We start from the raw sequence: 14,086 nt of genomic DNA on the forward strand, positions 1-14,086 counted from the left end.
CTTCCTGTCCCGGATGTTTTGCTCAGCTTGTCACACAGGTGACCCGACACGCTGGCGTCTCCTCCTGCTCTCACTTTGTCCACTCCAAGAGCAAAATAAACCCCTGTGGTCGTTTCATGTTAATCAACCATGTTTTTATCATTTGGAATAATTTCAAATAAATATGGGAAAAAGGGACCTGATGCAGCGTGTTTCTGTTTTAATGAGTCTGTGTCCTTTGAGGAACACTTTAGTCCTTTACTGAAGTCAAAGTATTTAAACGTTCACTAGACGTGTGTACTTATAACTTGTCTGCTATATAATAATAATAATAATAATAATGGTGTTTTCAGATTGGTGTGCTAACATAAGTGTTTTTGTTTGACATCAGACTGAAACATGGAAGTGTTGGAAGTCGGTCTCAAAATACAAACATTAAAATGTATAAATATTTGATCACTTATCTCATTATCGGCTTTTTCCACAGCAACAGTTGTGAAGTGATGAATATGAGTTCACTTTTTACAAGTAATTTAAAAGATGTAGGATTAAATACACAGGTCAGACTGAATGTGTACGCAGTGTAATACTGTTTGAACTATATGTTAATAATCACTGGTTTAGTCTTTAGTAAAGCTATTTTGTTATTATGAGTTCATATCTTTTATTAACGTAAAATCTAGTGGAGAGAGAAGTACAATATTTGCTTCAAATGTAGTGAAGTAGAAGTATAAAGTACCAGAAAATGGGAAAAGTAAAGTACAAGTTCCTCGGAATTTTACTTAAATACAGTACTCGGTATATGAAATGTACTTTATTTTAAAAAAAATTGTAACTAAAGCTAAGGGGGAGAAAAAAATAAGCATTAGATTTTTTATATTTAATTTTTTTTGTTATTTATAATTTCCATCTTCGTTTTTCTGTTTACTTTTTTAAGTGAATTCATTTTTTGTATTTTTTTGTAGTGAAAGCTCTGATTGTTTCTATTTTAAATGTCTCTCGTTCAGTTAAAGAGAGAGAAGAAGAGACGGTGGGTGTTACTCATACAGACTCTTAAACCCGCCAGAAAGTACATTTTGGAAACGCCCACAGCTCCTCAGCCAATGAGGTCCGCCGGAAACCCCAAACCGGCGGGAAATGATTGTAAGGGAGACACTGGTTACGATTTGCAGCTTCTCGAGCATGAGGGCTTCACTCAAAGTCTCTCTCAGGTAAAACACTTTAATCCTTAGTTTCTATAAAGCAATGTGCAACAGGGTTTGACTGAACTTTGTAGGTAAAACGTATTTACGAGGATTTTGTTACTAAGTTAAGATTTTTTTATTTATTTAAATTAATGTGAGTTATAAAGATGTGTTGATGCAGCTCGTGCGTTTATTTTATGAAATATGAATACGCGCTCGTGTAGATTTGACGTTTGTAGAGGGATAAACTGCATAAATACCAACAATATATATTTTAAAGTATTGAAGCTGACATTGTTTCACACGTTAAATTTGGGGGGAAATGATCTAAATTAACTGAAAAGTCCTAATAAATCACTTGTTTGATCATCATTCAATAATAATACAAAACTTTTCTGTGCAAAATGCTCGATATACAGAACTAAAATGAATACACATAGTGAAATTAAATGCAGTTTTAATACAACAGTGCTGCAGTCAGTCTGCATGTTGTATCTTTTGTATTACTGTTAAACTGTATTGTATTAAACCGGAATATTTTTATTTTAGTCAACCTGCACTGATGTAAATGTAGACAATAAATAACCGCACAGTTTAATTAAAACATTTTAAAAACCGTTTCAACAGAAACTGTGTGTCCCAATCTCCACACTAAAAAATACAACTAACTGCTGTGAAGTCGGACCGTTTTCAGGAATAAACAGGAAGTCACAGATACTTCCGGTTACATCCATAGCGCGAAATTTTCGAAGCGAAATATTTCCCGGAAAACAAGTCTCACTAAAGCCGTGCAACAACACGTTTGTTTTTAAAGCGCCACAGTCTGTATTTAAAATGATCGTGACACTGATCACTTTACTCGGTATTCTTCACTTTGCTGCCGGTAAGTTTACATCTTGACTCTATTAAAAACAATAAAGTAAATAAAAACTACGTTGTTACTGTTCGGAGACTTCTTCGGCTACTGTCGTACTTAGCATTAGCATGGTAAGCCTAACCTCGGTAGTGTTTGCTCTATTTAAGTTTTGACGCGTTTGACCCAAACATCACAATAACATGAATAAGTGTCGCTATTTAAAGCTTGTTTTGTTTGATATTGTCGAGACTTTCTTGAACTTTTCGTTTTATTTAGGTGCATTGAAGTGTTTGATCTTCATGTCACTTTTTTCCTAGCTGTGGTGTTAGTGGTGATATGATGTTCGTGTACAGTAAAGCTAATAAATTCAGTATAACAACACAGACGACAGCACAAGACCTGTTTGATTTGGAAAGAACCCTTTGGAGCTGATTTAGTTTAGTTTTAGTGTAAATGTAATAATCTATTTAATCCTGTGAAGCTTTTTCCAGCATCACTCGTGTGTTTTAACTTCATAGTTAAAATGTATGAAACATTTCAGGAGACTCAAAGCAGTGTGGTTGGATAATATTGATTAAATTAGTGGATTTCTTTTATTACACTACTTTACTTGGCATCAGGTGGAAATGTTGGCATACTGAAGTCTTTCTGATTTAGTCTGCGTCCTCTTTTCTTATCACACTTTTGTGTCGATCACAAAGTTGGACAGTAAACACCTGGACTGTGCAACGTGAATGCTGAGAAGATGTCTGTTCTCGAGGCTTTCAAACTGTCTAAAGATCATGTTTGTCTCACAGGAGGGTCTCGTGCCGTTTGCCCAACGCAGCCGATCAAGGTGGTTGAAGGTGAGAATGTTGCTCTTCACTGTGGTCTGGATCACCTGGTCGACTTGTCTCGTTACACGGTGGATTGGAGGAGAGTTGACAACCAGCAGGTCGTCTACGTCTATCGACATGGACGGGACGACCTTGATCCAGTGGTGGATAAATACAGAGGCAGGACCACCATCAATCATGAAGATCTGAGCAGAGGAAACATGACCCTCAAGATCTCCTCAGCCAACCTGTCAGACAGCGGATCATACAAATGCTTTGTCCCAAAACTGAAGGTCTGGTGTGAGGTCCAGCTCATCGTTGGTAAGCAGTTTAATACTCTATAGGTCAGCTCAGGATTCAAGATTCATATAATGAACCTGCAAATAATGAACAACTGTGTTTGTGTCGCTTGAATCAGAAGAAAAAGGGACAAAGACAGATGTTTCCAGCACAACTGGACCTGCACTTGAAGAACCAGAGACAGACGATGATGGTAAATGTCTTTGAATATTTACACTTTATCCTTCAGTCTCTCTGAGAACAAGAACAAGAGCCCAAGTAGATTAAAACAAACAGCTCTGTCTGATATTACTAGAATATATTTTATCCTGTATTTTCAGTGTACTGAGGTTTCTTTTGTATATTTTTTTTTTAACAGCATCCAAAGACCAACAGAAACAGACAAAGACAGATGATTCCAGCACAACTGGACCTGCAGATCATGGTAAATGTCTTTCTGAATCTTTCTTTAGGAAACTTTGATTCACTTTATTCTACGGCGTCTTTGAACACAAGACAGTCTGACTGGAGGTTGTGTCTAAATGTTTTGTTGTTTAATCACCAGGAGTAGCCTATAGATGAATCATCAGAATGAATAACCATATTAAATAACCTTTGAGCCTCATGGTGTTCTTATCAACTCTGTCTGATGTTCCGTCAGGTGCTGTGAAGAGGACGGCTGTCCTTCCCGTTGTCTTTGGTGTCTTTGGTGTTGCTGTTCTTTGTATCCTGTGGAAATCTAAAGTGTTCAGTAAGTTACAAACTGCTCTCCAACATTGTACTGTCAGTGGCGGACTTTACAAACTTTAAGTGACCATCTCGAGGACTTTTATTTAAATAAATGTCTGTTAAGTCGTCGTCTATCGCCGACTGAAGCAACACCTCTTTGATGGAGCCTACGGCCGACTAATGAACGTGTAGTGGCCGTTAACCGTGAGTCACTTCGTCTGCAAGATATCTGACTTCTGACTCGTGTTCCAATGAATTCAAAACCTTTTTCGTGAAGACTCTGCGTATCACAGGGTTTGGTAGAGATCCATCACAACGTGACGGCAGGTGATCTCCATCCAGGTTACTGACTTGATGTTCCCAAATAAATACATTGGTTATCCAATATTTCACAATAAAAAGAGAAGTTCTGAGAAAGTATAAATACAGATTTGTGTATCATCTTCTTCTTTGCTCTCATATAAATCCTCTCATGTTGTCTCTACGGACTACATTCTTAACAATAGACACAGACTTTCCTAAGTTGTATGAATTTAGTGTCTCAAAGTGGTTTCCATGTTCTCACAGAGATTTGTAAGAAGACGTTCAGAGGAAAGAAGAAGAAGATGTCGACCGGACCAACAGAGGGGGATGAAGACCCTCGCAGCGCCGCAGAAGCATTGACAGAGGTGGTGGTTCATGACGAAAACCATTCATCCGGAAAAACCATCCAACAAGGTTGATGGACTATTTTATTGTCTGGTTATATTTTATTGTCTGGTTATAAAACTAATCTAAGCCTTTCAATGTCCCCCAAAATACGCCGATACAATCTCCTCTTCAGGTGTCGTCCTTCAATCAGAGGGTCGGCGGTTCGATCCCCGGCTCCGCTAGTCTCATGTCGATGTGTCCTTGAGCAAGACATTTAACCCTTACCACCAACCTACCTTACCTAACCACCTAATTAATATAAAGTGCTCTTATGTGTACTCTTATATTATTTTTGGAGTAACAAACATCAGAGAGTCAGGATCTCCAAACTCACCCAGACTGGAAGGTCGGAGAGTCGGAGCCAATTCAAACTGATTTCAACATTCACATTCATCACTTTATAGAACCTCTTTCAAAGAGCAACGGGATCCTCTAGAAACTCACGTCATGAACACGTGGTCAACATTGACATCACGAGATCGAGGCGGCTGCAGATTTTAGAGCGAGGTGCCGAAGTTACTCTCCACTGTCTGCGTGACCCCAGTGCATGATGGGAAACGCCTGGCTGTTGCCTGATCAAACAGCTGATTGGCTCTTAGTTTTGACAACAAACTCCATATTTTGTTTAAAAAATCCTAATTTTCTGTGTAATTGTAATACTTAACACTAGATTGTTGGCTACTAGTTTCAAACTAGTACCGCGTGCTCTCAAAGACACAAATTAACTGAATGGAAATTTAAATGGAAACGTTGTTACAGCATTTTTTAACAACACAAACACTACGTAAAGTAAACAAATATGAAAAGGTAATAATAAATTGGCTAATTAGGGCTCGATACATTTTGGTCTCGTTTTTCCGACTTGAATTTCCGTTCCATTGCACTTTTCCGAGTACAAAGAGTTGCAGGAGTAGCTTCCACTTCTGGCTCCCCCTCAGATGAACAGTCAGCACTTTCTCTGTAGTTTGCGATGCTAGCGCTGTTGGCATCGTTGGATGCTCCCAATCTCCTAACTTGTACCTTTTTATATTTATGATTCTTGACTTCGGTCTTGTTATATTTTATTTCCTTTTTTTCTATATTTCCTGTCTCTTTGGTTGTTGTATTGTAGTGTGAGGTTAATCATGTTTATCACTTCAAATAAATATGTGGGAATGTTACCTGATGTCAGTGTTTTTATTTCTGCGATTTCATATTTGATTCTCGGTGGTGAAAGTAATTCACACCGAGGTGTTCGGCATCATTTTATCCAAACTAATACGAAGACATTTTGGTAATAAAATGTGGCTCTGAATCTGTTTGTCATCATGGTGATTGTATGCGCTGCAGCTTTTCTTTGACGGTAATGTGGCTCCACAGTCAGTCGTTTGTTTTCATCTCATAGGATGGTGATGGCTGGATTTAAAGATTTATATATCAACATATAAATATGAGTTTGCTTGCTCTCAAAGAAGAAGGATGGAACACATTAGTACACAGCAATCATTAATGATTCACTAAAACACCACCTGAGATAAAGTGAAGACCAGACAGAGACTCCAGAGCACCAGCAGGGGGCCGTCAAGTTAAAACAGGAAATAAACAAACATGAACTGTGGACATAGAATTGTAAAAACACAGTTACCTAAAATATATTGTATGCTGAAGTATCAACATTTCATCTTTTAAGTACAAAAGAGCCCAATCTATGAAAAACGGATCCAGACTACAGCTGTCCACATACATAATGTACTTCTAGGTTTAAGGTGAAAACTACTCTCAAATATTATATTTGTATTCTTCTATTTTTAATGTTGGAAGTTTTTTACTTTTGCAGCAACGTTTAGAGTCATCTTTATTTACACACACAAGGAATTTGTCTGGTTTCTTTGCTCTCGTGTACTTATACACAGAAGTAGACATACAGCTGAAACAAGGACAACAAAGCTGAAGAGAGCTTAACATATATAAGTTTTATGTACATGCAACACAAGTAGGCAAAAAAGATAAATGCATATATACCATGAATATATATAAGAAGGCAACAATGAACAAGAACATATATCCATATAGAGGTGAAAACATCTCTATAAATAAAGATGAGATAATTATTTATTGATCATCAGAGGGGATGTTCAGGTGATGCAGCAGCACGAAGACATAAATAAAAAGAGAAAGTATAAACAAGAGATCATTATAATATAAAGTATATAGAGGGCACTGCATCACGTGTTCTCCACTGACATGTCGTCCTAAAGGTTCATGACTCCACAGTGTGCTGAGATTTATATTTAACATGAAGGATATGATTTATATTTCATCTCATGTTATCCAAAAAGTGTCATTAGTATCAGTAATATGACAACAATGGGACATAAAACGGTTTATGTCGTCACTTCGTTGCTCACTGAACTCAACCAATGAGAGTTCTCGGAGTCCCCGAATGGCGCCAAAATGCATCAAACAAAGGGGCGGAGCTTAGGGCCATGTGCGAATATAACACAAGATGGGGAGGGGGGGAGGAAGTCAGTCGTTGGAGTTTCTAACATGTGGACTTTCTTTACAGTTTACCGAGCCAGGTAAAACGTTTTTACGCTATCATGTCTTTAAAACAAAGAGTGAAATATTTGGCTAGAATTTAACACATTTCACTGAACTGTTTAATGTTATTTATTTAGTTATTGTTTGTAATATTTGGCTGGAATGCGTCTGAGTTTTCACTTTTGCTTTACAAAGAATAATGATACTAATTGGAGATGTGTGTGGAGGCATAACACTATGGAAACTATGCAGTGAAGCTCAAATCATTAACTATCCATTTGTTCAAAACATTTTTCTTTCAGGAAACGTGTTGTATTTTCAACACGTGAGCCGATTTGAAACTGTGTATATTTTGGATTTGCACCTTGTTGTCCACCAGTTTATTTATCCCACTTACCGTTAACTTGTTTTCATTTCTGGCATTGAGTTTTTGCACCTTACTTGTTTACATTTTGTTTCATTTCCCCTTTATACATTTGTCTTTCTCAAACATTTTTAAAGGGTCCCTGATTTCATAGCACCAAGATGTTTGGTGGGCTGGTATTTAAAAAGCAAACACACTAGAAGACACGTACAGAGGCACCTCGCCCATCACTTGCATGATGTTTCCTCAGCAGGGTCACTTCCTCTATTGTAGTTCAATGTCTCTTGGCCTCTCGTATTCTTGCTGCCTCTCTCCGTTGAGCTTCTGCATACATTTCTCTATGAGGACAAGGACAGCAGTTTATTTTAGCAGTCAGTGTGTACTGTTAACTGTGCAAATACATTCACAACCAGTTATGTTCTTAGCTTGTTACTTATTTCATTAGTTCAACAACAACCAAAGGGAACAGACAAGACAAAAGTCAAGAATCATAAAGAGAAAAACGTTCAGTAAAAACAATGTTATAGACAATCTTGTCCATAATTTATCATCCTCATTGTTCATTCTGTAATTTACTTCTGTACACAAGACATCTATTTCCTGTCTGTCCGTCCAGGAAGCGGGAACGTCGTCCTCATTTCTTCGGGGAGTTTTTGTTAATCTGAATCGAGGGTCTAAGGACAGAGGCATCACTTTTCTAGTCAGAAGACTAGAAAAGTGCCTTAATCATTTATTAAAAAGGAAGTACATTAACGTGACGTTATATGAATGAAACCTTAAATGTGCAAATTAATTAATGCCCTTATGTGCAATATATCTGGGTGCAATACGATGAATATGAAATGTCTTCCTTGCACTGTGATATTTTTTCTAGTTTCTTTTATATAGTGTATGTGTATAAACACACACGTATATGTATCTGTACACACATATGTATGTATATATGTGTGTATACATGCATATATATACGTGTGTATATACGTGTGTGTACGTACGTGCGTGTGTATATGCACACGTGTATATACACACACGTGTGTGTGTGTGTGTGTACTATGTGTATGTATATCTGTATATATGTGTATCTCTATCTCTATGTATGTGTATATATATATATATATATATATGCGCGCGATTCCTTTTTTTTTATTTTTTTTTATCCATTAACTTTTTATTATCTAACTATTGTGTATTGTCAGCTACAGACTGTAATTGATTTTAGTTTATTACTATTGCACTTTGGCATGACCTTTTTTCCTTTAGGACACTCGGTTCTGGCAGGGGGACTAGGGGGATTAGTAAAGATTATTTTGTAGTAGGAAGAGTACAAATTTTAATAAAGAAACATTTGCAGCACATACAGAACATATGAAGGTAGTATAATACAAATGCACACAAATAATAAAAAATGTGATTAAAGGACAAATGCATTACAAAAATACATTTATATAAACAAGCTTAAGACGTATTGGAGAAAATATTTAAATTTTCGTTCAGTAAACTCGGTGAGTTGAGATGTTAAATTCAAAGAGAAAAGGAAAAAAACTGTTTATGAATGAATCATTTGGAATATAAAATATGATCAAACACATGTTCAAGAGCACCATCATTTGGATATTGTTAAAGATAATATCTTAAAGGTTAAAAGAATAAACAAAACGGACTCGCACTACAAGTCAATTCCCTTCAGTTTCATTCAGAGCAGGAGAGATATCGGTGGAACATGGACGCCTCACTGTAGCCTCTGGGATTTGTAGTCCTTTGAAGTTGTGGAGTAAACTCTCAAATATTTTACATCAGTTCTCTTTGTGTATTTTAAATTGGTTTAACGTGAAAGTCTGTTAATGCTGCAAGTGGCCCAATTCTATCTTTCTGTAACAGAGAGAGAGAGAGAGAGAGAGGCGGAAGAACAGCGTAGAAATGGGCGGGCCTAGCGGGCTGCTCTCATTGGTAGCGCTTTTCATGAGCATCGCGCCTACCAATGAGAGCAGCTCGCTTGGCGCAATGGGAAAAAAAAAATAAAGTAGTCTGGTGTGGCGAAAATGAACTTCTGTATCAGAAGGTCTCCACCTCGCTCACGGACTTAATTATGAAGTTTCTTGTAACTTTCCTGATTATTTGTCTGTTTCCTCAAACTATTCTGGGTGAGTTTGCATCGTTCACTACTTCATAGCTCCGGCTTCTTTATGACAATCTGTTGTTGGTGTACTTACACGGAATCTGGGATTACACATTTTAATAGAAAACGCTTTTTTATGAAGAATTATGAAGATTTCCAATAAGGTGAAAGTGACATGAACTACAGTTTCATACAACAGTCTCATTGTCGATATATAAGTAGGATATAACTTTATTTGTGAGATAAGTGAAAAAGACTGCAAATATATACCGTGTATAGGGCAAATAACAAGTAAGGTGCAAAAACTAAATGCCAGAAATGAAAACAAGTTAACGGTGAATTGGATAAAGAAACTGGTGGCCAATGAGGTGCAAATCCGAAATATACAGTTTCAAAATAAATGTCTCACGTCAACGGTAATGATCGCTTATGTTTACGAGAAGGAACATAATATATTTCGTCTATGGCATATCCAATATGGATGATTCAAATAACAATTACCAATCCCTAAACGCCTTTTGGCGCAGAACGCACGTGTGTTCCCCCTCCTGTGGAAACAACATAGGAAATAACTACAGTGTCAGCTGAGCACGCGGAGGAACCGCTGTTTCCGGAAGTGCGGAAGTCAAATTCCTCGTAGCTATTCAAATTTTTCGGCCCAATGTCCCCCCGCTTTGAGGCGTGTTTAGGGCTGTCCCACTGTCAAATCATTGAGTGTTTGAGGGCTCTCCGGCTGACATTTTGAGCCCTTTATGAACCCTTTCCGTAAATCAGCATAGGATGCTGACTTAGATCTAGGGAATTACCCACAAATCATTGCAATGTGACCTTAAACACGGGGTAACCAGTGGACGCATGGAGACGTAAAAAAAAGGTAAACAAAGAGGACGGCTCACGTGTGTTCAGCCTGTCATAATAAATTTACTCAGAAACATTAAGGGTTAAAGATGGAACAAAAAATAAATATGAAATCAGAGAATATTTATTTATTTATTCATCAAATATTTGATTTTGTCATTGAAGCTGTTTTAACAAAAAACAAGTAAATAGATTATATGAAGTTACCTCTCATCTTGTGAGGAAAGAGCCTGGAAGATGTTCAAATCAGGGAGTACAAAGTATAAAATAAATACCCACAATTATACATCATATTTATTGTGGTTTTCATGGTAACGTGATATGTTGCAGCAAAGTGCTGTCCCATTAATATTTACACCATCTCAAGGCCTCACAGTCTCTCACATTCACCCACTTACCAGGTGAAGTGAGTAAGTCCTTGAGGGTTCAGGCTTTGAGGGTTTTAGGGAGACATTGGGATTGGGCCTTGATTTCTTGGTCGATACCAAAAATATAATATTTTTGTCTTTGATGTTTTGTCACTTTAGCTGGGAGGTCGTTTTGAAACATGACGTGAGCTCATAGACCTTCATGAGTTTTTCTAAGGTTTTTCTGTAATGACGATGATGTCATCTCTCCTTCTGTTTTCCTCAGAGTGTCAGTTCATCCAGCATGAACAGATGAACAGCGACCACTTTGTCAACAATAACATAATCTGAGCTACAAGCTCCACTGTGTTTGTATTTGCACATGTTATTTTTATTAAATACAAACTTTATTTTCATTCTGGTGAGTGGAGACAGTCTGACAGTATTTAGTTTTAGTGTAAATGTAATAATCTATGAATCCAGCGTCACTCGTGTGTTTTAACTTCATAGTTAAAATGTATGAAACATTTCAGGAGACTCAAAGCAGTGTGGTTGGATAATATTGATTAAATTAGTAGATTTCTTTTATTACACTACTTTACTTGGCATCAGGTGGAAATGTTTGCATACTGAAGTCTTTCTGGTTTAGTCTACGTCCTCTTTTCTTGTCACACTTTTGTGTCGATCACAAAGTTGAGCTGCATCTTTGTGAAGCAGCAGGAACTGAAGCTTCATCAGTCTGGAGCTCTGACACAATGTGTTGCAAACATTGACTTCACGGGAGTGAAACAAACTTCTGAGCTTCTGTGTTCATGCATCTTTGAGTTAAACCCACGTGAGGTTATCCAGTTTATTTAAGAGGGCCGGTGGATGAAACAGAACAACGCAAACACGCTGAATGTGAACACCTGGACTGTGCAACGTGAATGCTGAGAAGATGTCTGTTCTCGAGGCTTTCAAACTGTCTAAAGATCATGTTTGTCTCACAGGAGGGTCTCGTGCCGTTTGCCCAACGCAGCCGATCAAGGTGGTTGAAGGTGAGAATGTTGCTCTTCACTGTGGTCTGGATCACCTGGTCGACTTGTCTCGTTACACGGTGGATTGGAGTAGAGTTGACAACCAGCAGGTCGTCTACGTCTATCGACATGGACGGGACGACCTTGATCCAGTGGTGGATCAATACAGAGGCAGGACCACCATCAATCATGAAGCTCTGAGCAGAGGAAACATAACCCTCAAGATCTCCTCAGCCAACCTGTCAGACAGCGGATCATACAAATGCTTTGTCCCAAAACTGAAGGTCTGGTGTGAGGTCCAGCTCATCGTTGGTAAGCAGTTTAATACTCTATAGGTCAGCTCAGGATTCAAGATTCATATAATGAACCTGCAAATAATGAATAACCGTGTTTGTGTCGTTTGAATCAGATGAGAAAGAGACAAAGACAGATGTTTCCAGCACAACTGTACCTCCACTAGAAGAAGAACCAGAGTCAGAAGATCATGGTAAATGTCTTTCTGAATCGCTCTTTAGGAAACTTTGATTCACTTTATTCTACGGCGTCTTTGAACACAAGACAGTCTGACTGGAGGTTGTGTCTAAATTTAGTTTTTTAAAGGCTGGGTTTTTTCTAATCTTGAGAAATATGTGTAGCAAATTGTGACTACGATCTAAATTTACTTGTTTATTTGTCATACAATGAAATCAGCTAGAGTACTCAACAGAAAAACCCAGCCCAGTGTTGCCATGTCTTGTGTACAGAAGTAAATTACAGAATGAACAATGAGGATGACAAAATGATGGACATGAAATGATTCTATTCATGATTCTTGACAGTAACATCTGTTACGTGACACGGCATCACCTTGACCCTTCAACATCTCCTCTGATATTCTTTCAGGTGGAAACCGGGAGGCCGGCCGTGCTGCTGTCATCTCCACTGTTGTCTTCCTTCTCTGCAGTCTCGTTGTTTTTCTGGTTCTGAGGAGCAGAGCGATGCGTGAGTTACAAAAACAAACTCCTGCTTCCCGACTTTTTGTCATCGTCATTTAAAGTCTTGATGGGTGTTTAAAGTTACTGAGAGGAACTTTTAACGGGAGAACCAGAACCAGGACTGAGCAGTAAAATTAGAGGTTTTCTAAAGGGACTCTGGTGAATGCAAACACGACCACTTTGGTCTGCAGGGAAACCCCCAAATCAAATTAAACTTTACGATTAAAGTTACGATTTTAATCCACATTAATGCTGAGATGTAAGACGTGTGTTTTGTTATCTCTACTTCCTTAAACAAGCTCCTTTTAACAAGTATCACAAACTGGTTTTCTTTCTCTCACAGGACAGAAGGAGCCAAAACAAAATGGATGTCACCTTGAATCAAACACCTACAGAGCAGAAAGGGACGGTGACCAGGAGGAACCTGCAGCGACCGGTTTGCTAAACGTCTGAGAGGTGAAAGTGATGGTCGGCGGCCTGACTGCTGACCATCACATCACCGAGCTGAAAGCACACTTAAAGCTTTTTAGAGACCAAAATAAAACAGTGAACCTCCCCACATGAGCTAGTAAACAAACGTATTACCAGTTGGACACAACAGCAATAAATGAGTCCATTTGGTCCAGACACAGTATTGGGGGAAAAAAAGAAAAGTCAAATGTTCTGAGCTGGTCAACACAATCCTATTGACTGGACGGGCTAGCGGAGAATTAAGACCTCCGCCAAGGCCGAATGCACAATCATGCAATGTTAACGAAAGTGAAAAATTAGTGTATCCGCCCCTCGATTGGGACCCCCCTCCATATTTGAATGGGTTCTTCCTCTGCCTTTACTTCACCCTTCCACCAAGTTTCATGAAAATTGGGCCGGTGTATTTTTGGTGAAATTTTCTGCAGAGTTTACATTCTCAGGATGAATTGTTTCAACCACTGTGCTCCTCTGACTTTTCTTCTCTAGCGCCATCATCAGGTCAATGTCTTGCTTTGTTTTGTGACCAAATACCTGCAAAACTATGGACATTTAGGCATGCTAACATGCCAAAACACAATCATGTTAAACATCAGCATGCTAGCTTTTTCATTCTAAGCATGTTAGCATGCTGATGTTAGCATTTAGCTCAGAGCACCACTGTGTCTTAGTAAAGATGCTATCAGGGCTCTAATTGATCTCAGGACACAAGTACAAACCATATTGTTACTGTACACTGATATTGCACTTTTGGTTGCCCACAGGAGGTGTTATAGTTGTTGACCAATACATTGATCAACACTTAAACTCCAGTTTATTAGGTACAGCTAAAGCTAACCTGTTTGCATTCCAAACATCTTTCACTTTAACACAATACAATTCAACAGCATC

At 38.2% G+C, this 14,086-nt stretch overlaps 2 protein-coding genes across 5 annotated transcripts; both read left to right on the top strand.

The window, feature by feature from the left end:
• The first annotated feature begins 1,909 nt into the window (after nucleotides 1–1,909).
• LOC116401417 (butyrophilin subfamily 2 member A1-like) lies at nucleotides 1,910–5,658 on the top strand. Of its 3 annotated transcripts, XM_031879787.1 has the most exons (6): nucleotides 1,910–2,046; nucleotides 2,817–3,155; nucleotides 3,253–3,327; nucleotides 3,493–3,558; nucleotides 3,775–3,864; nucleotides 4,410–5,658. In XM_031879787.1, exons 1-6 carry the CDS (start codon nucleotides 1,998–2,000, stop codon nucleotides 4,562–4,564), a joined length of 774 nt encoding a protein of 257 aa, XP_031735647.1. In that variant the 5' UTR covers nucleotides 1,910–1,997; the 3' UTR covers nucleotides 4,565–5,658. The 3 variants fall into 3 exon arrangements, with proteins under 3 accessions (XP_031735647.1, XP_031735646.1, XP_031735648.1); XM_031879786.1 differs by lacking the exon at nucleotides 1,910–2,046 and having other exon boundaries at nucleotides 2,388–3,155; XM_031879788.1 differs by lacking the exon at nucleotides 1,910–2,046 and having other exon boundaries at nucleotides 2,388–3,155; nucleotides 3,256–3,327.
• A 3,826-nt stretch (nucleotides 5,659–9,484) lies between these two features.
• On the top strand, nucleotides 9,485–13,690 carry LOC116401420 (myelin-oligodendrocyte glycoprotein-like). Of its 2 annotated transcripts, none has more exons than XM_031879795.1 (5): nucleotides 9,485–9,557; nucleotides 11,727–12,065; nucleotides 12,163–12,240; nucleotides 12,636–12,734; nucleotides 13,071–13,690. In XM_031879795.1, exons 1-5 carry the CDS (start codon nucleotides 9,503–9,505, stop codon nucleotides 13,178–13,180), a joined length of 681 nt encoding a protein of 226 aa, XP_031735655.1. In that variant the 5' UTR covers nucleotides 9,485–9,502; the 3' UTR covers nucleotides 13,181–13,690. The 2 variants fall into 2 exon arrangements, with proteins under 2 accessions (XP_031735655.1, XP_031735656.1); XM_031879796.1 differs by having other exon boundaries at nucleotides 13,076–13,690.
• The last annotated feature ends 396 nt before the right edge of the window (nucleotides 13,691–14,086 follow it).

Source organism: Anarrhichthys ocellatus, unplaced genomic scaffold, assembly GCF_004355925.1.
Source record: "Anarrhichthys ocellatus isolate YVR2014 unplaced genomic scaffold, GSC_Weel_1.0 scaffold436, whole genome shotgun sequence".
NCBI lineage: Eukaryota > Metazoa > Chordata > Actinopteri > Perciformes > Anarhichadidae > Anarrhichthys > Anarrhichthys ocellatus.

What these genes read in the sequence shown, in the direction of transcription:
- LOC116401417 (XM_031879786.1), top strand. Translation starts at nt 2,765, where the DNA reads ATGTCTGTTCTCGAGGCTTTCAAACTGTCTAAAGATCATGTTTGTCTC. An exon ending in TGAGGTCCAGCTCATCGTTG is followed by an intron (nt 3,156 to 3,252) that starts GTAAGCAGTTTA and finishes CGCTTGAATCAG; the next exon opens with AAGAAAAAGGGACAAAGACA. An exon ending in ACCAGAGACAGACGATGATG is followed by an intron (nt 3,328 to 3,492) that starts GTAAATGTCTTT and finishes TTTTTTTAACAG; the next exon opens with CATCCAAAGACCAACAGAAA.
- LOC116401420 (XM_031879795.1), top strand. Translation starts at nt 9,503, where the DNA reads ATGAAGTTTCTTGTAACTTTCCTGATTATTTGTCTGTTTCCTCAAACT. An exon ending in TGAGGTCCAGCTCATCGTTG is followed by an intron (nt 12,066 to 12,162) that starts GTAAGCAGTTTA and finishes CGTTTGAATCAG; the next exon opens with ATGAGAAAGAGACAAAGACA. An exon ending in TCTGAGGAGCAGAGCGATGC is followed by an intron (nt 12,735 to 13,070) that starts GTGAGTTACAAA and finishes TTTCTCTCACAG; the next exon opens with GACAGAAGGAGCCAAAACAA.